This window comes from Quercus lobata, chromosome 2 (assembly GCF_001633185.2).
Source record: "Quercus lobata isolate SW786 chromosome 2, ValleyOak3.0 Primary Assembly, whole genome shotgun sequence".
In the NCBI taxonomy this organism is placed as follows: Eukaryota; Viridiplantae; Streptophyta; class Magnoliopsida; order Fagales; family Fagaceae; genus Quercus; species Quercus lobata.
This window is the reverse complement of record NC_044905.1, coordinates 23,798,475-23,811,162: the sequence shown is the minus strand read 5'-3', so window position 1 is coordinate 23,811,162 and position 12,688 is coordinate 23,798,475. Positions and strand designations below refer to the sequence as shown.

At 38.2% G+C, this 12,688-nt stretch overlaps 2 protein-coding genes across 2 annotated transcripts; both read right to left on the bottom strand.

Moving 5' to 3' along the window:
• Positions 1-584: 584 nt before the first annotated feature.
• LOC115975032 (protein NRT1/ PTR FAMILY 5.10-like) lies at positions 585-6,292 on the bottom strand. The gene is made up of 4 exons (XM_031095664.1): positions 6,061-6,292; positions 5,764-5,981; positions 2,561-3,111; positions 585-1,688 (listed from the first exon to the last, which is right to left on the bottom strand). Exons 1-4 carry the CDS (start codon positions 6,167-6,169, stop codon positions 872-874), a joined length of 1,695 nt encoding a protein of 564 aa, XP_030951524.1. The 5' UTR covers positions 6,170-6,292; the 3' UTR covers positions 585-871.
• Positions 6,293-9,736: 3,444 nt separating this feature from the next.
• LOC115961560 lies at positions 9,737-12,151 on the bottom strand. The gene is made up of 5 exons (XM_031080526.1): positions 11,798-12,151; positions 11,552-11,755; positions 10,701-11,373; positions 10,254-10,317; positions 9,737-9,986 (listed from the first exon to the last, which is right to left on the bottom strand). Exons 1-5 carry the CDS (start codon positions 12,149-12,151, stop codon positions 9,737-9,739), a joined length of 1,545 nt encoding a protein of 514 aa, XP_030936386.1.
• Positions 12,152-12,688: the final 537 nt, after the last annotated feature.

The following is a 12,688-nucleotide window of genomic DNA, read 5'->3' as shown; positions in this document are numbered from 1 at the left end:
GAGTATAGATATTATGGTAATAGGAAAATGAAAAAAGAGGAAAGATAGCATAGATCTTTAGGTTTATGGAAGGGGAAAAAAAACATAAACTGTTTTAAATCCAAATTTCATAATATATAATTAGATTTATGTTTTAGGAGGGATGGAGGGTAGAAAAACCAAAAAAAAAAAAAAAAAAAAAATGGAAGAAGTTACTATAGATAGAGGAGGTGAGGAGGTTGTAATATATTGGTGACTATCAGAATTCCATAAAATAGCGGCATTTGAAGAGTTTGGGTTAATGAAGAGACATATGATAGAATTAGAGATAAAGTAACACTTGAATTTAAGGACATTGTCATATCATATCTAATAAATGGAAGAAGTTACAACAGATAGAGGAGGTTGTAATCTATTGGTGACTATTAGAATTCCATATAATAGCGGCATTTAAAGAGTATGGGTTAATAGAGAGATACATGATAGAATTGGAGATAGAGTAACACTTGAATTTAAAGAGGTGCTCAATAAATGTCAACCAGTAAATCTAAAAATAAAAAATAAAATAAGAAAATAAATAATGACATGAAGTTGGTGTGACTTAATTGGAGCGTACCGACAATAAATACTACACTTCAGCTTTTAGATATACATAGATATAGAAGATTATGCAGTATATATACAAATACGTTTAGAAAAAGAATAAAATATTGCAAATAGATATACTTGGCTCGCCACTAGTCTAGACAAACCTCACATCCCATATGCTGCTTACCATGTATAATGATTATACTGCAACATTATGAGAGCACACTTCACTTTTATGTATTAGCCCTCCCATATTTGCTTACTACTTACGACAAATTGAAGTGAACGTAAGATGACTGTACGGCTATGTTGTTCTTTGCCTATTATAAATGTAAGATTTTGCAAAATATACATATGCAGCCAATATTACTGCACTGAGTCCTGCAAGTAGCCAATAAAAGTAATCAAGATGTGCACGATTAAGATTATCAGCAAACCAACTATCTTTGCCATCCCTGCCAGTAACTTCCTCAATGACAGAGACAAGAAAGCTGCTTATAAAGCTCCCCACACCAAAAATACTAAGGTAGAGGGCAAGACCTACACTCCTTAATTCAATTGGGACCTGATCATAGAAGAATTCTTGTAGACCAACCATGGTGAAAACATCAGCAATTCCTGACAGGATATATTGAGGAAGCAGCCACCACACACTCATTGGAATAGTCACTCCTGGCATATCAACCAGCTTATACTCTTCAGCAGTTTTCAGCCTTTTCATTTCGACTAGAGCTGCAACTATCATGCACAAGGCAGAGAAAAGCATCCCAGTTCCAATTCTCTGCAACATCGTGATGCCTGAGGGCTTTCTAGTAAAAGCTCTTGCTATAGGAACAAAGATGCAATCATATATGGGAATGACAAGAATAATGGACAGGCCGACAAAGGACTGTAGTGAAGCAGCCGGTATCTCAAAGCCTGAAAAAATTGTTCTGTCCATGGTAGCGCCTTGCTTGGTAAAAAAAGTTGAGATCTGAGCATACACAACAGCATATCCCAAGCTTGTAACCCATATTGGAACAAGCCTAAGAACAGCCTTTGCCTCTTCAACCTCACTGACAGCACAGACCTTGCCTTCTTCATTCAAATCATCTGGGGACAGCAAGGCTTTGTTGAGAAACCTGCCAAATTGGAGGATCCAAATGGCTCTATAAGTGGACTTGTTATCTAATCTAAATAACCAATTAAAAGTTTTTTTAGCAAGTCAACTTCCATAACTCATCGAAAAGATGAGGAAGACTTGTCCAGTTGCTGCAAATCACAGTATGGCAATCTTATTGTTCATATTTAATATAATAGAAGTTCCTTGTGTCATGCTAAAAAGTTGTATCCTTCAAAGATGTAAGAACCCTCTAATATGGAACCAATGTCAGGTGGTATATGTAATTTTAGGTTAGTGAGTAGCCACATAACATCAATGCATAGTTGTAAACTTCAAGAGTAACTATTTTATAAGGAATTATCTGAAGTCCCATGGTAATGCATCTGGAGCATCAAGTCATTATGCATTATATGTAAGCTACAGGTACAGTGTGTTGTCCACCTCCCAAATGATATATTCAAATAATTGGATATATATGATAATATAAACTAAAAAATGTCGTACCAATGCACAAAACTCTCACTTTTGCGGGGTTCATAGCCCCCCCCCCCCCCCCCCCCCCCCCCCCATTTTTTCTTTTTCTTCTTCTTCTTCTTCTTCTTCTTCTTTTTTTTTTTTTGGTCTCTTATTATGAAGGAATGTCAAGGACAATGACTGACTCTCAATGAAATCCTATAAAAGCACGAAAGAGTCCTTTTAGAAGCCTCATGAAAACTAGAAAAAATTAATTTTACTATTACCAAGTTTTGAAATTGTTAAGGACATTCTGAGTATACTAAAATAAAAGCTTATCTAAGACTTCAAATGTACCATAATTTGTTACTGGGCCTATATTGCTGCTTTTCTCTTTTCCTCTTAATTTATCAGCATATGATAAAATGAAAATCTTACTTGAACTGTTCAGAGCTATGGTGTGGCAGGGTTGCATGAGCTTTCTCTTCAATAGTTATTTCCAAAGGGGCAGTCCGCCAATTTTTAACTGCAGCAACAAACACTTGACCAATCCTCAGAAATGGGCTTTTCTCATCCCCTTTAACACTATATCGATAAGTCCTGGTACCAAGCAGGAAAACACCCAATGCAACAACCATCAGAATACAAGGGATTCCAAATCCCAGACCCCAACTAAGGTTTTCTTGTATATAGCACAAGACCAAAATTGTTACAGCACCACCCCCACATACACCAAAATACCACCAGTTGAAGAATGAGCTTTTGGCTTTGCACTCCTCAGGATCCAGTCCATCAAACTGATCAGCTCCAAATGCCCGAACACAAGGCTTGTGTCCACCTTGACCAACTGCGACTAGATATAGAGAAAAGAAGAATAAGATTACTTGGAGCTGACGAGTAGAATGTAACATGATATTGTCGGTGTCTATGTAATCATAAGTGCTGCGTAGAGAAGGAAGCATAGCCGACAGAGTCAACAAGCCTAGTCCCTGTGATTCATCCCAATCCAAGTCAAAGATTATTATCAGAAAAATATGACAGAAGCTTAAAACACAATGCTGAATAAGGCATTTCTTCAAAGTCAAGATAAAGTATAAATTAATGTTCAACATGTGTCTTTTATTTATAGGGATAACACATTAAATAGCTAGACTACCAGAGATAAGCTGGCTGGTTGGGGTTTATAAAGGGGATATGTTGTGTGTTTCCATAGAAGTAGCTTGAAACTCCTGACTATATATTTTTGAGTACTTTCTCTAACAGGTTATGGAATACAGATGGAAGCTTTGAGGTGGTGTTTATTTAATAGGCAGTTGGTTCTTCAGATGATAAGCTTGCTTCGGTTGTGAGGATATTGAAGGGGAAGAGTTTGCAGAATTGCTGGGTTGCTGTCATTTATCACATTTAGCCGGATCAGAATTGATGCAGGACAAAGTTTCAAAGGGAACACTTTTATGAAATAAACAAGAAAAATATATTAACCGTAATCTTCACCACCCACGGTATTCTAATCCCTAGGCTTCACCATGTAGAGTTGCTTGGAATTAGCAGCATCAAGCACTGAAAGACAATTGGAATTCCTAACCAAAATTTTATTAATCTATATTAAGCCTTCAACAATAGTGGATTATGGGACCTTTCCACAGACTTTATACAATGTTAACTATCTTAAGAGCATTCATACCTTGTATTAATGCTTGTATGAATGCTCACAAGACAGTCAACATTGTACCATACGAGTAATTCTTAGGTACTCCCGGAGCACGGAGAATGGTGCTCCCTCCTCTTACATTCATGGTGGGGTCTACTCATTAAATTCATGATGAGGTCCATTATGAATGTGAGAGGAGGGAGCATCATTTCTCTATACTCCGGGAGTACCTAAGAATTTTTCGTACCATACTACCATATAAGATGCCATATATGGGAACTAACAAATGCCCCTAAGAGCTGTGGTTAAAACATACTTTATGCTTTATTAAATAAATTTTTTTATACATTTTTCAAAAAAATAAAGTCAAACTATACACATGGAAAAAACACACACAACCACCATAAATTTGCGCGTGTAAACCAATGAATCATTAACATGTGTATTTCATTTTTTGAAAAGTGTGCATTACAACTCATAATTGATCATTTATTAATCTTTAACTTGTGCCCTTAAGACACTCATTAACAAGATAAAGAAAAGTTAATTATTTGACAAGGTTCAATTTGATCTCTCAACCATAAATTGTGTCAATTAGTCCCTCAACTAACTCTACCATATCTATCAACAAAACAAAAAATTAAAAAAAAAAAAAAAATAGTCCCTCAACCTTCAAATCTAGGATAATGTCATCAATTAGTCTCCCACCTATTTATTTTTTAACAGAATTAGTAGTTGAAATTGACTTAATTTTTGAAAGTTTTTCATTTTCTATAATAATTTGTGCTCAATTTGCCACATTAGCTAATTTTGTAAAAACTTAAAAGGTGGAGAAGAACTAAAGATCAAATTTATATTGAAAGTTGAGGGACTATATTAACATAATTAATAATTGAGGGACCAAATTGAGCGACGAAGAAATTAATATTCGAAATGTTTTTATCAACTTTTCTGCAAATTTCTCATTCAAGGTAAAATAGGCTATAGACAAGAAAAAAAAAATCCCAATTAATCAATTTGGAGTAACATTTGAGTTCAAAATAGCTTTAGCCTATCTGAATCCCATTACAAATATATCCTTACAAGCTAGACCCTAAGTTTATTCAACTTTAAATCATGGTCTAATTGTCCATTTCACTTGAAATTTAGAAGATCCATATCCATATTGCAGATGTTAAACATGTTTAAATGTATTTTAGGCATTAGATTAGGGAGTGAGGAGGGGTTTAACTTGCTCTTTCAAGGGGGACAAGTTTCTCAAACCAAAACATAATCTATAGCTATAGGGTTGGGAGTTGTCGTTATCCCACGTGTGGGTCAGTCTCTCATACACAGTTTTACATGTGTGAAGTTTTTCTTCTTGAAGATAGAAATCCATTGTGTTTTGGGAGAAGGACAATTTGGTAATATTTCTGTAATTTGTGGTGTGGCCTAGTGATTTTGTGACACGTGATATTTGTTTTTAAGCTTGCATCCAAGGGCACAAGCTGGGTTACAATGTGTGGTAAATTCAAATGAAATGTAATGAGAAAGTAACTAAATGAAGCAAACGTTTTTTTTTTTGGTAAATTGAAGCAAACGTTATATTGTTATAATAAGATTCCATAAATTTAAGATTCTAAGAATTAAACATTACAATGCAATGAAACATTACGCTAACCAAATGCTTTTTTTTTTTGGGTCAGAAAACTGAATGCTGTTACTTCAATAAATGTTACCCAAAGGAAAGATTTGGTCAAGTGTTCTTGTGCACTAAACCCACCAGGATTATTACCACCTATCCAATTTTGGCCACAAGCCAGGTCGATGTTACCCAAACCAAAAAGGGAAGAAAAAAAAAAAAAAAGCTATTACTTAATTTAGTTAAATAAATAAATTCCTGAGCACAAAAGAATAAGTTGGTGATGTACATACAAGACATTAATTGGATGGTGCCAGAGTGAGTTCAAAGCAAAGCACAAGGTAGATATAAAAGGAAATTGACACATACGAGGATGTAGATAAGAGAAGCAATGACAATGGTGCGGTAGCGACCCAGAAAAGAATCAGCCACGAGAGCACCCAAAAGAGGAAGCAACGTGGCAGTGCCGGACCACATGTTCACGTTCTCCGCCGCAGTGGCCGTTGACTGACCCAGCGGTCCAGTCAAATACGTTATCAGGTTCGAGCTTATCCCATAGTACGCGAACCTCTCAGCCACTTCCACACCTATTCATATATGTTACTAATATACTTAAACAAAAATCACACTCTCATTCTCAGCAAATAATTAGTGGGGTGTTGTTACCTATGATGAAATATGCGGACCTCCAGCCGCCTGTGTTGGATCGGAGGACTGGGCGGCCTTTGTGGTCTACGACGCCATCTACGGTGTCTATCAGAAGTGGGGTGTCCATGATGATACTTCTTTCTTTCTTTCTTTAGACTTCCCTACCGCTTCTGAATTGTAGAAGAATCTTAGATCAATAATGGTGAAACCAAGATAATGATATTGCGTTTTCGTACATCATAAATTCATAATGATGTAACTTCCAAATATTTTTATTTTGGTCCTTTTCTCGATAAGAGCGTGTTTGGTTTAAGGGATTTTATCACTCACTTTCTAAATTTTGTGGCCCCACACGAACTTGTTTTTTTTAATAAGTTTTTTAATTCAATTTTCATATCTCAATAATCAGATAATCGAGTTTGAGTTATGGAAACTAAAAACAATTTTTTGATATTTTCAAGTGATGAGAATTGAATTTTAGTAGCATTTTTGTAAAATTAATCCAAAAATGGGACCCACTCGTATGACTTGTCTTATCACATACGTTTTCTTTCCAAAAATCAGTTTGGCCTTCTCTCCACTCTAGCCCGTTCTACTCTCTTTCTTTTCCTTCTTCATTTTTTTTTTCTTTTACTAGAGATCTCTCTCCTCACTAGACCTCCATTGCTCCTCTACAGACTGCCAGTCGTCGCTACCACAAGTCACAACCACGAGCCATCGTCAGATCAACTCAAGCTCAGCCCAAATTGGGCCTTCGTTCTCTCTCTCTCTCTCTCTCTCTCTCTCCTCCCTTTGCCAGATCGATTTCTCTCTCTTGAGTTTGGGTGATCGTTTTCTCTCTCTCTCCTCCTCCCCTTTGCTAGATCGGTTTATCCTTGTGTCTAATTTCATGACTTGGGTCTCTGATCTAAGAATTCTGAGTTTGGGTTTGCTATATTTGTGGTTTGGGTTTCCTGTGCTTTTGTGTGTTGGTGGGTTTCGATTTTGGTTGAGTTGTTGAGGCTTGGGCTGTGGTGGAGGTTACTGGTGCATTTGTTTGGACTTTTTTTTTTTTTTTTTTTGTGGTTAAGGTTGAGGACTATTGGTGGGTTTGGATTTTTGGTTGTGTGCATTCTTTTGAATTTTTTGTGTGGCTGTTGGTGGTTTTGATGGTGGTGGATTCTAGGTTTGCCGTTGGTGGTGGTGATGGAGCTGGGATTGGGTGTGGGTTTCTTGTAGAGTCACACTAGTAAGGAAAGAAGACAGTTGAAAAAGACTAACCGATGGCTCCACATGTTGGAGTTAGGATTGAGTTTTTGTGATGAAAAATTTGTAACCAAACGAATTGTAGAGTGAGTTAAGGTAGAAATAGAGAAGAGATATGAGTTTAGACATTTGAATGATGAGAATAGAGTGATGAGAACTGAGTTAGAGTGATGGATGAACCAAACATGCCCGAAATAATATACTGCCTTGTCAATTCGAACCCATGCCCTCTCTCTCTAACCCCCAAGCACTTGATGTTAGTTTTCGTAAGCAATAGTAGATAAAATTTCCATCTTCATTCAAAGATTATTATCTCACACAAACATGGATTCACATCTCTCTCTCTCTCTCTCTCTCTCTCTCTAGGGTCTTGTAAAGTAATATATGTCGCTATCATATTTTGTTCGCCTTTTTTTTACATACAAAATTTTAATTTACTTTAAAAATGTCAAAAATTGTATGTTCACATTGTGATCATAGGAATGTTAAAAATGACTTAATTTGTCCCGATCAAATGTTAGATTGACCAATTATATGATTCAACAACTAAAATGACCAAATGCCCTTTATTGACCAAGTTGATTGATGATCAAAGTCAAAATTTCATCATTTTACATCAAAATACATATTTCCAAACATGTTCCACAAGTTTAACCATGATCAACCTTGGTTTGACATTAATTTGACCAAAACTTCAGCCATTTTTTTTTGAGAAAGAACTTGAGTATTTTTATTAATGTAAATGAGTTACATCCGAATGTAAAACCGACACAATACGAGAAAGAACATTTTCCATCCATACTTGAAAATCTGGTATGCTTATAGCATATCTCGCCAGATTATGAGCTATACTATTGCCGTTTCTCTTCACATCCTCCACCAGCAGACCCAATGGGCATAGGTTCTGTTCTTGAGCTTTCAAAGCTTGAATCAAACGTAGTGCATCACCTTCAAGAATGACATTTTGGAACCCTAGCTCATGTGCAAATGACAAAGCTTTCTGGGCAGCCAACGCTTCTGTCACATCAGCTTCATACGCCTGAAAAATCCTCTCTAAACAAGAAGCTAATACAGCACCATAACTATCCCTTATTACAACACCAACACCAGACCTATTTGCATCATCAAAGACCGCTCCATCAAAGTTAACTTTCACGAAACCAGCCAACAGTGCTCTCCATCTGTTTCCTCCATTTCCGTTACTCCTTACCTGTGTACCTGATGCTTCTGTGTTGACTTTGTAATGCGCCAACAATTCAGCTGCCAGTTCAGCAACATGATGCAACGGACAAGCTTGCAAATTGAGCCTCACCTTGTTCCTTTGATTCCAAACAGTCCAGGCCATGTAAGTCAGTAGCTCCAAAGACTTCCCTTCCTCTATCATCCATGACAGCAGCTCTCTTACACAGGTGAACTCCATTTCGCACCTAAACCCCCATTTTTCCTAATCAGCCCACACTACATCCAGCTCCGGACATGACCACAAAGCGTGCACCGAATCCTTCACTGCCTGTTTACACCTTTCACAGATTGGTTCCTCTAAAATTTTCCTACGCATCAAAGCTTGTTTGGTTGGAAGTACATTACGGCAAAGAAAATTTTTTATCTTTGGAGGAGCTTGCATCTGCCATACTTCCTTCCAAACTCGCTTATGACAGATATGAGGAGTTTGAGAATTTAATTGTAGCTCCTCTTCTTTTTTAAGGAACCTATATCCGAACTTACAAGTGTAATTTCCTGAGGTCGAGTAAGGCCAATACAAAGTGTCCTCTGTCACATGTCGACTTAGGGGGATTTTCTTGATCAACTTAGCATCCTCTTCCACAAATAATCCATCCACCATCTCTTCATTCCATCTTCTTGTGCTTGGGTCAATAAGTGAATCTACGGTATAATTTTCAAAACTCTCTAATGGGCAGGAAGGCAGAAATGTTGGGTGTTTTCTTGGCAGCCAACGTTGCTGCCAAATGTTTATTTTTTCTCGATTTCCTACCCTTCATATTGCCCCCCTTTGAATGATGTCTCGTCCTCTAAGGATACTCTTCCAAGCATAAGACCCCATCCTTGAATCGGCAGCCTCCATAAGCGATGAATTTGGGAAGAAACGAGCTTTAAATACTTTGTAGAAGAGTGAGGATTTATTATTCAATAGCCGCCATGCTTGCTTTGCTAAAAGGGAATCATTGAACATAGCAAGATCTCGAAAGCCCATACCTCCAATAGTCTTAGATTTTGTCATCTCTTCCCATTTAATCCAATGGATTTTTCTACGGTCGCCCCTTTGGCCCCACCAAAATATTTTGATTAGAGCCTCAATTTCATTGCACAAACTTACCGGCAATTTGAAACATCCCATAGTGTAACTGGGGATGGCTTGTATGACCGCCTTTATAAGCACTTCCCTTCCGGCTTGTAAAAGTAATTTTGCTTCCCACCCTTGAAGTTTCCGTCAAACCTTCTCCTTAATGTAGCTAAAACTTTCTTTTTTTCCTTTCCCAACCAAGGAGGGCAGCCCAAGGTATTTTTCATAATGCAAGATTTCTGGTACACCTAAAGCCGCCTTAATTCCATGCTTCACCCCCTCCGGAGTAGACTTGCTAAAGAACAAGGAGGTTTTACTCCTATTCATTTTTTGACCCGAGGCTTCTTCATACTCTTTTAGTATCTCCAAGACATTGTTGCACTCCTCCATTGTTGCCCTGCAAAAAATAAGACTATCATCTGCAAAAAGCATATGTGTTAGTTTTGGGCCCCTTCAACAAAGGGAGTAGCCATGGATATCACCATGTAGGTCCGCCTTTTTAATTAAGCCATTCAACCCCTCCCTACAAAGAAGGAATAGGAAGGGGGAAAGTGGATCTCCCTGCCTAATCCCCCTTGTAGGATAAATCATCCCACATGGTTCTCCATTTACCAAAACAGAATATGATACTGTTTTCACACAACCCATAACCAAATTTATCCACCTCTCCCTAAAACCCATTTTCCTCATTATCCCCTCCAAGTAATACCACTCCACCCGATCATACGCTTTACTCATATCCAGTTTCAGTGCCATATAACCATAATTACCCCCCTTGTAATTTTGTAGACTATGCAAGGTCTCGAAGGCCACCATATCCAGTTTCAGTGCCATATAATCATAATTACCCCCTTGTAATTTTGTAGACTATGGAAGGTCTCGAAGGCCACCATAATATTATCAGAAATTAATCTACCCTTAGTGAAGGCTGATTGGTGTTCTGTGATAATGGATGGAAGTAATTTTTTGAGGCGATTTGCAAGAATTTTGGAATAAATTTTGTAGAGGACATTACAAAGGCTAATAGGGCGAAATTGGTGTGCATATTCAGGGGAGTTTATTTTTGGAACAAGTGTGATAAAAGTATGGTTTAGGAGAGTAGGTATAGTACCTGAGTTCAACCATGACAAGATGGCTGAGGTAACAACATGATTCACCGTGCTCCAAAAATGTTGATAAAAGAGCGGAGGCATGCCATCTGGTCCAGGAGCTTTGAGGGCCGCCATTTGTTGGAGGGCAGTAGCTACTTCACTTGCTTCAAACACTCTACATAGGCTTTCATTCATCTCCTCATCTATCACTGTAGGCACACAATCTAAGATGCCTGTAGAGACCCTCCCATCTGTTGAGGTAAATAGAGACTTGTAACAGTTCACCATTACTTCCCCAATATCCTCCTGTCTAGTTCTCCATACACCTCCCTCATCCCTAATACCTTCCATTGAGTTCTTCCTATATCTCTTTGAGGCATAGCTATGGAAATACTTTGTATTTTTATCCCCCTGATTTGCCCATAGAATTCGTGATCGTTGAGCCCACATTAAAGCTTCCCTATCTTGCAACACCTCAATTTCTTTTTTAATCTGTCTCACCTTAAAATTATTCCCACTAACCATGGCTACCCTCTCTTCTCTAGCTAGGTCCTTTTTCAACCGGTTCAATTCCAATCTCACATTCCCAAAAACACTTTTCTCCCATTGCCCCAATTCCTTACCACGCTTCTCCACTTTTCTTAGTATATCACCCTCATCACCGACTTCATACCCCACTGCCCCAAGCCGAAACTACCACCTCCTCACAATTGGAATTTGAGAGCCACATTTGTTTGAACCGAAAAATTTTTTTCCGAGTAGGTGGGTGCAGTCTAGAAAGAGATAAAAGAATTGGAACATGATCCGAAGAGTTACATGACAAATGGTACACCCTTGAACCTCCAAACTTCATGAACCAACTATTATTTACCAAACACCTATCAAGCCTCTCCCAAATTGAAACCCCATTTTCAAAGTGCTTGCTCCAAGTGAATTTAGAGCCCTTAAATCCCAAATCCATGAACCTACACTCATCAATCACCTCCCTAAAATTTTGCATCTGATTATAAGGCCTTCTTGCACCCCCAAGCTTCTCCTCTTGTTTGATAATTTCATTAAAATCCCCATAACTAAGCTATGGTTTTTCCGGTCTTGTGTTTAAAGCCCTAAGTTTTGCCCAAGCTTCATGACGTCTTGCTGTATCTGGTTCACCATAAAAACCCGTTAATCTCCACTCATTCTCCGTATTTTTATCAATCACCGCATCAATACAGTACCTATCCGAATCTTCCACCTTTAAATTGATCGAAGCTTTCCAATACAGAACAAATCCTCCACCTCTTCCCACTCTTGGAACCACCCATCTATGATCAAAACCAATACTTCTTTGCACAAACTCTAGCCTAGCATCATTTGTAAGTGTCTCGGCTAAAAACACTACAGTGGGATCTTTTGCCCGTATGATTTCCACGAGCTCCCTCCTTGTACGCAAGTTCCCAAGCCCACGACAGTTCCAAGCTAAACAACTCATTGCTATTGGCGGGGCTGAACATCAGCTCCTGCCATTACAAAAGTTTTGTTTTCTCCACTAAGGACTTTTTGGAATCGCTTTGCTGAAACCTCAGTATGATCTGCCTCTGTCCCAACCATTCTTTTCCTCCCCTGTAACTGAAAACTTGCTGTTGTGCTGCCCTTAGATTTTTTCCTTTCTCTGCGTGTCCAGGTAGAAGAAGCACGTGAAGTAGGTGATTTGTGAAACCTAACTTCCTTAGTAGCACGTGATTGCTTAAGTGTTGGATTCTCACTTAAGTTGTCACATGCACTAGGGCTTCTTATCAAACTTCTACCCGATCCAAGCATGTTAGCTGCCCCAAACTCCTGAGCCAGACTTAACTCCTCATTACTTCCCTCACCAGCAATTTTGGTTTCCTTAGGAGTCTTCAAATCCTCAATAATTATCTCCTTAATTCCATTTTGATTGACCGTATCTTCCATATTAATCCCATCCCCTTCATTACGCCTTAATGACCCAATTATTTCCTCGTCTTCAAGGCTGGTATTAATGCTA

What these genes read in the sequence shown, in the direction of transcription:
- LOC115975032 (XM_031095664.1), bottom strand. Translation starts at nt 6,169, where the DNA reads ATGGACACCCCACTTCTGATAGACACCGTAGATGGCGTCGTAGACCAC. An exon ending in GTCCGCATATTTCATCATAG is followed by an intron (nt 5,982 to 6,060) that starts GTAACAACACCC and finishes ATATATGAATAG; the next exon opens with GTGTGGAAGTGGCTGAGAGG. An exon ending in CATAGCTCTGAACAGTTCAA is followed by an intron (nt 1,689 to 2,560) that starts GTAAGATTTTCA and finishes CCAATTTGGCAG; the next exon opens with GTTTCTCAACAAAGCCTTGC.
- LOC115961560 (XM_031080526.1), bottom strand. Translation starts at nt 12,151, where the DNA reads ATGAGTTGTTTAGCTTGGAACTGTCGTGGGCTTGGGAACTTGCGTACA. An exon ending in CTTGTCATGGTTGAACTCAG is followed by an intron (nt 10,318 to 10,700) that starts GTACTATACCTA and finishes ATATGAGTAAAG; the next exon opens with CGTATGATCGGGTGGAGTGG. An exon ending in AAAATGGGTTTTAGGGAGAG is followed by an intron (nt 9,987 to 10,253) that starts GTGGATAAATTT and finishes TATTTTTTGCAG; the next exon opens with GGCAACAATGGAGGAGTGCA.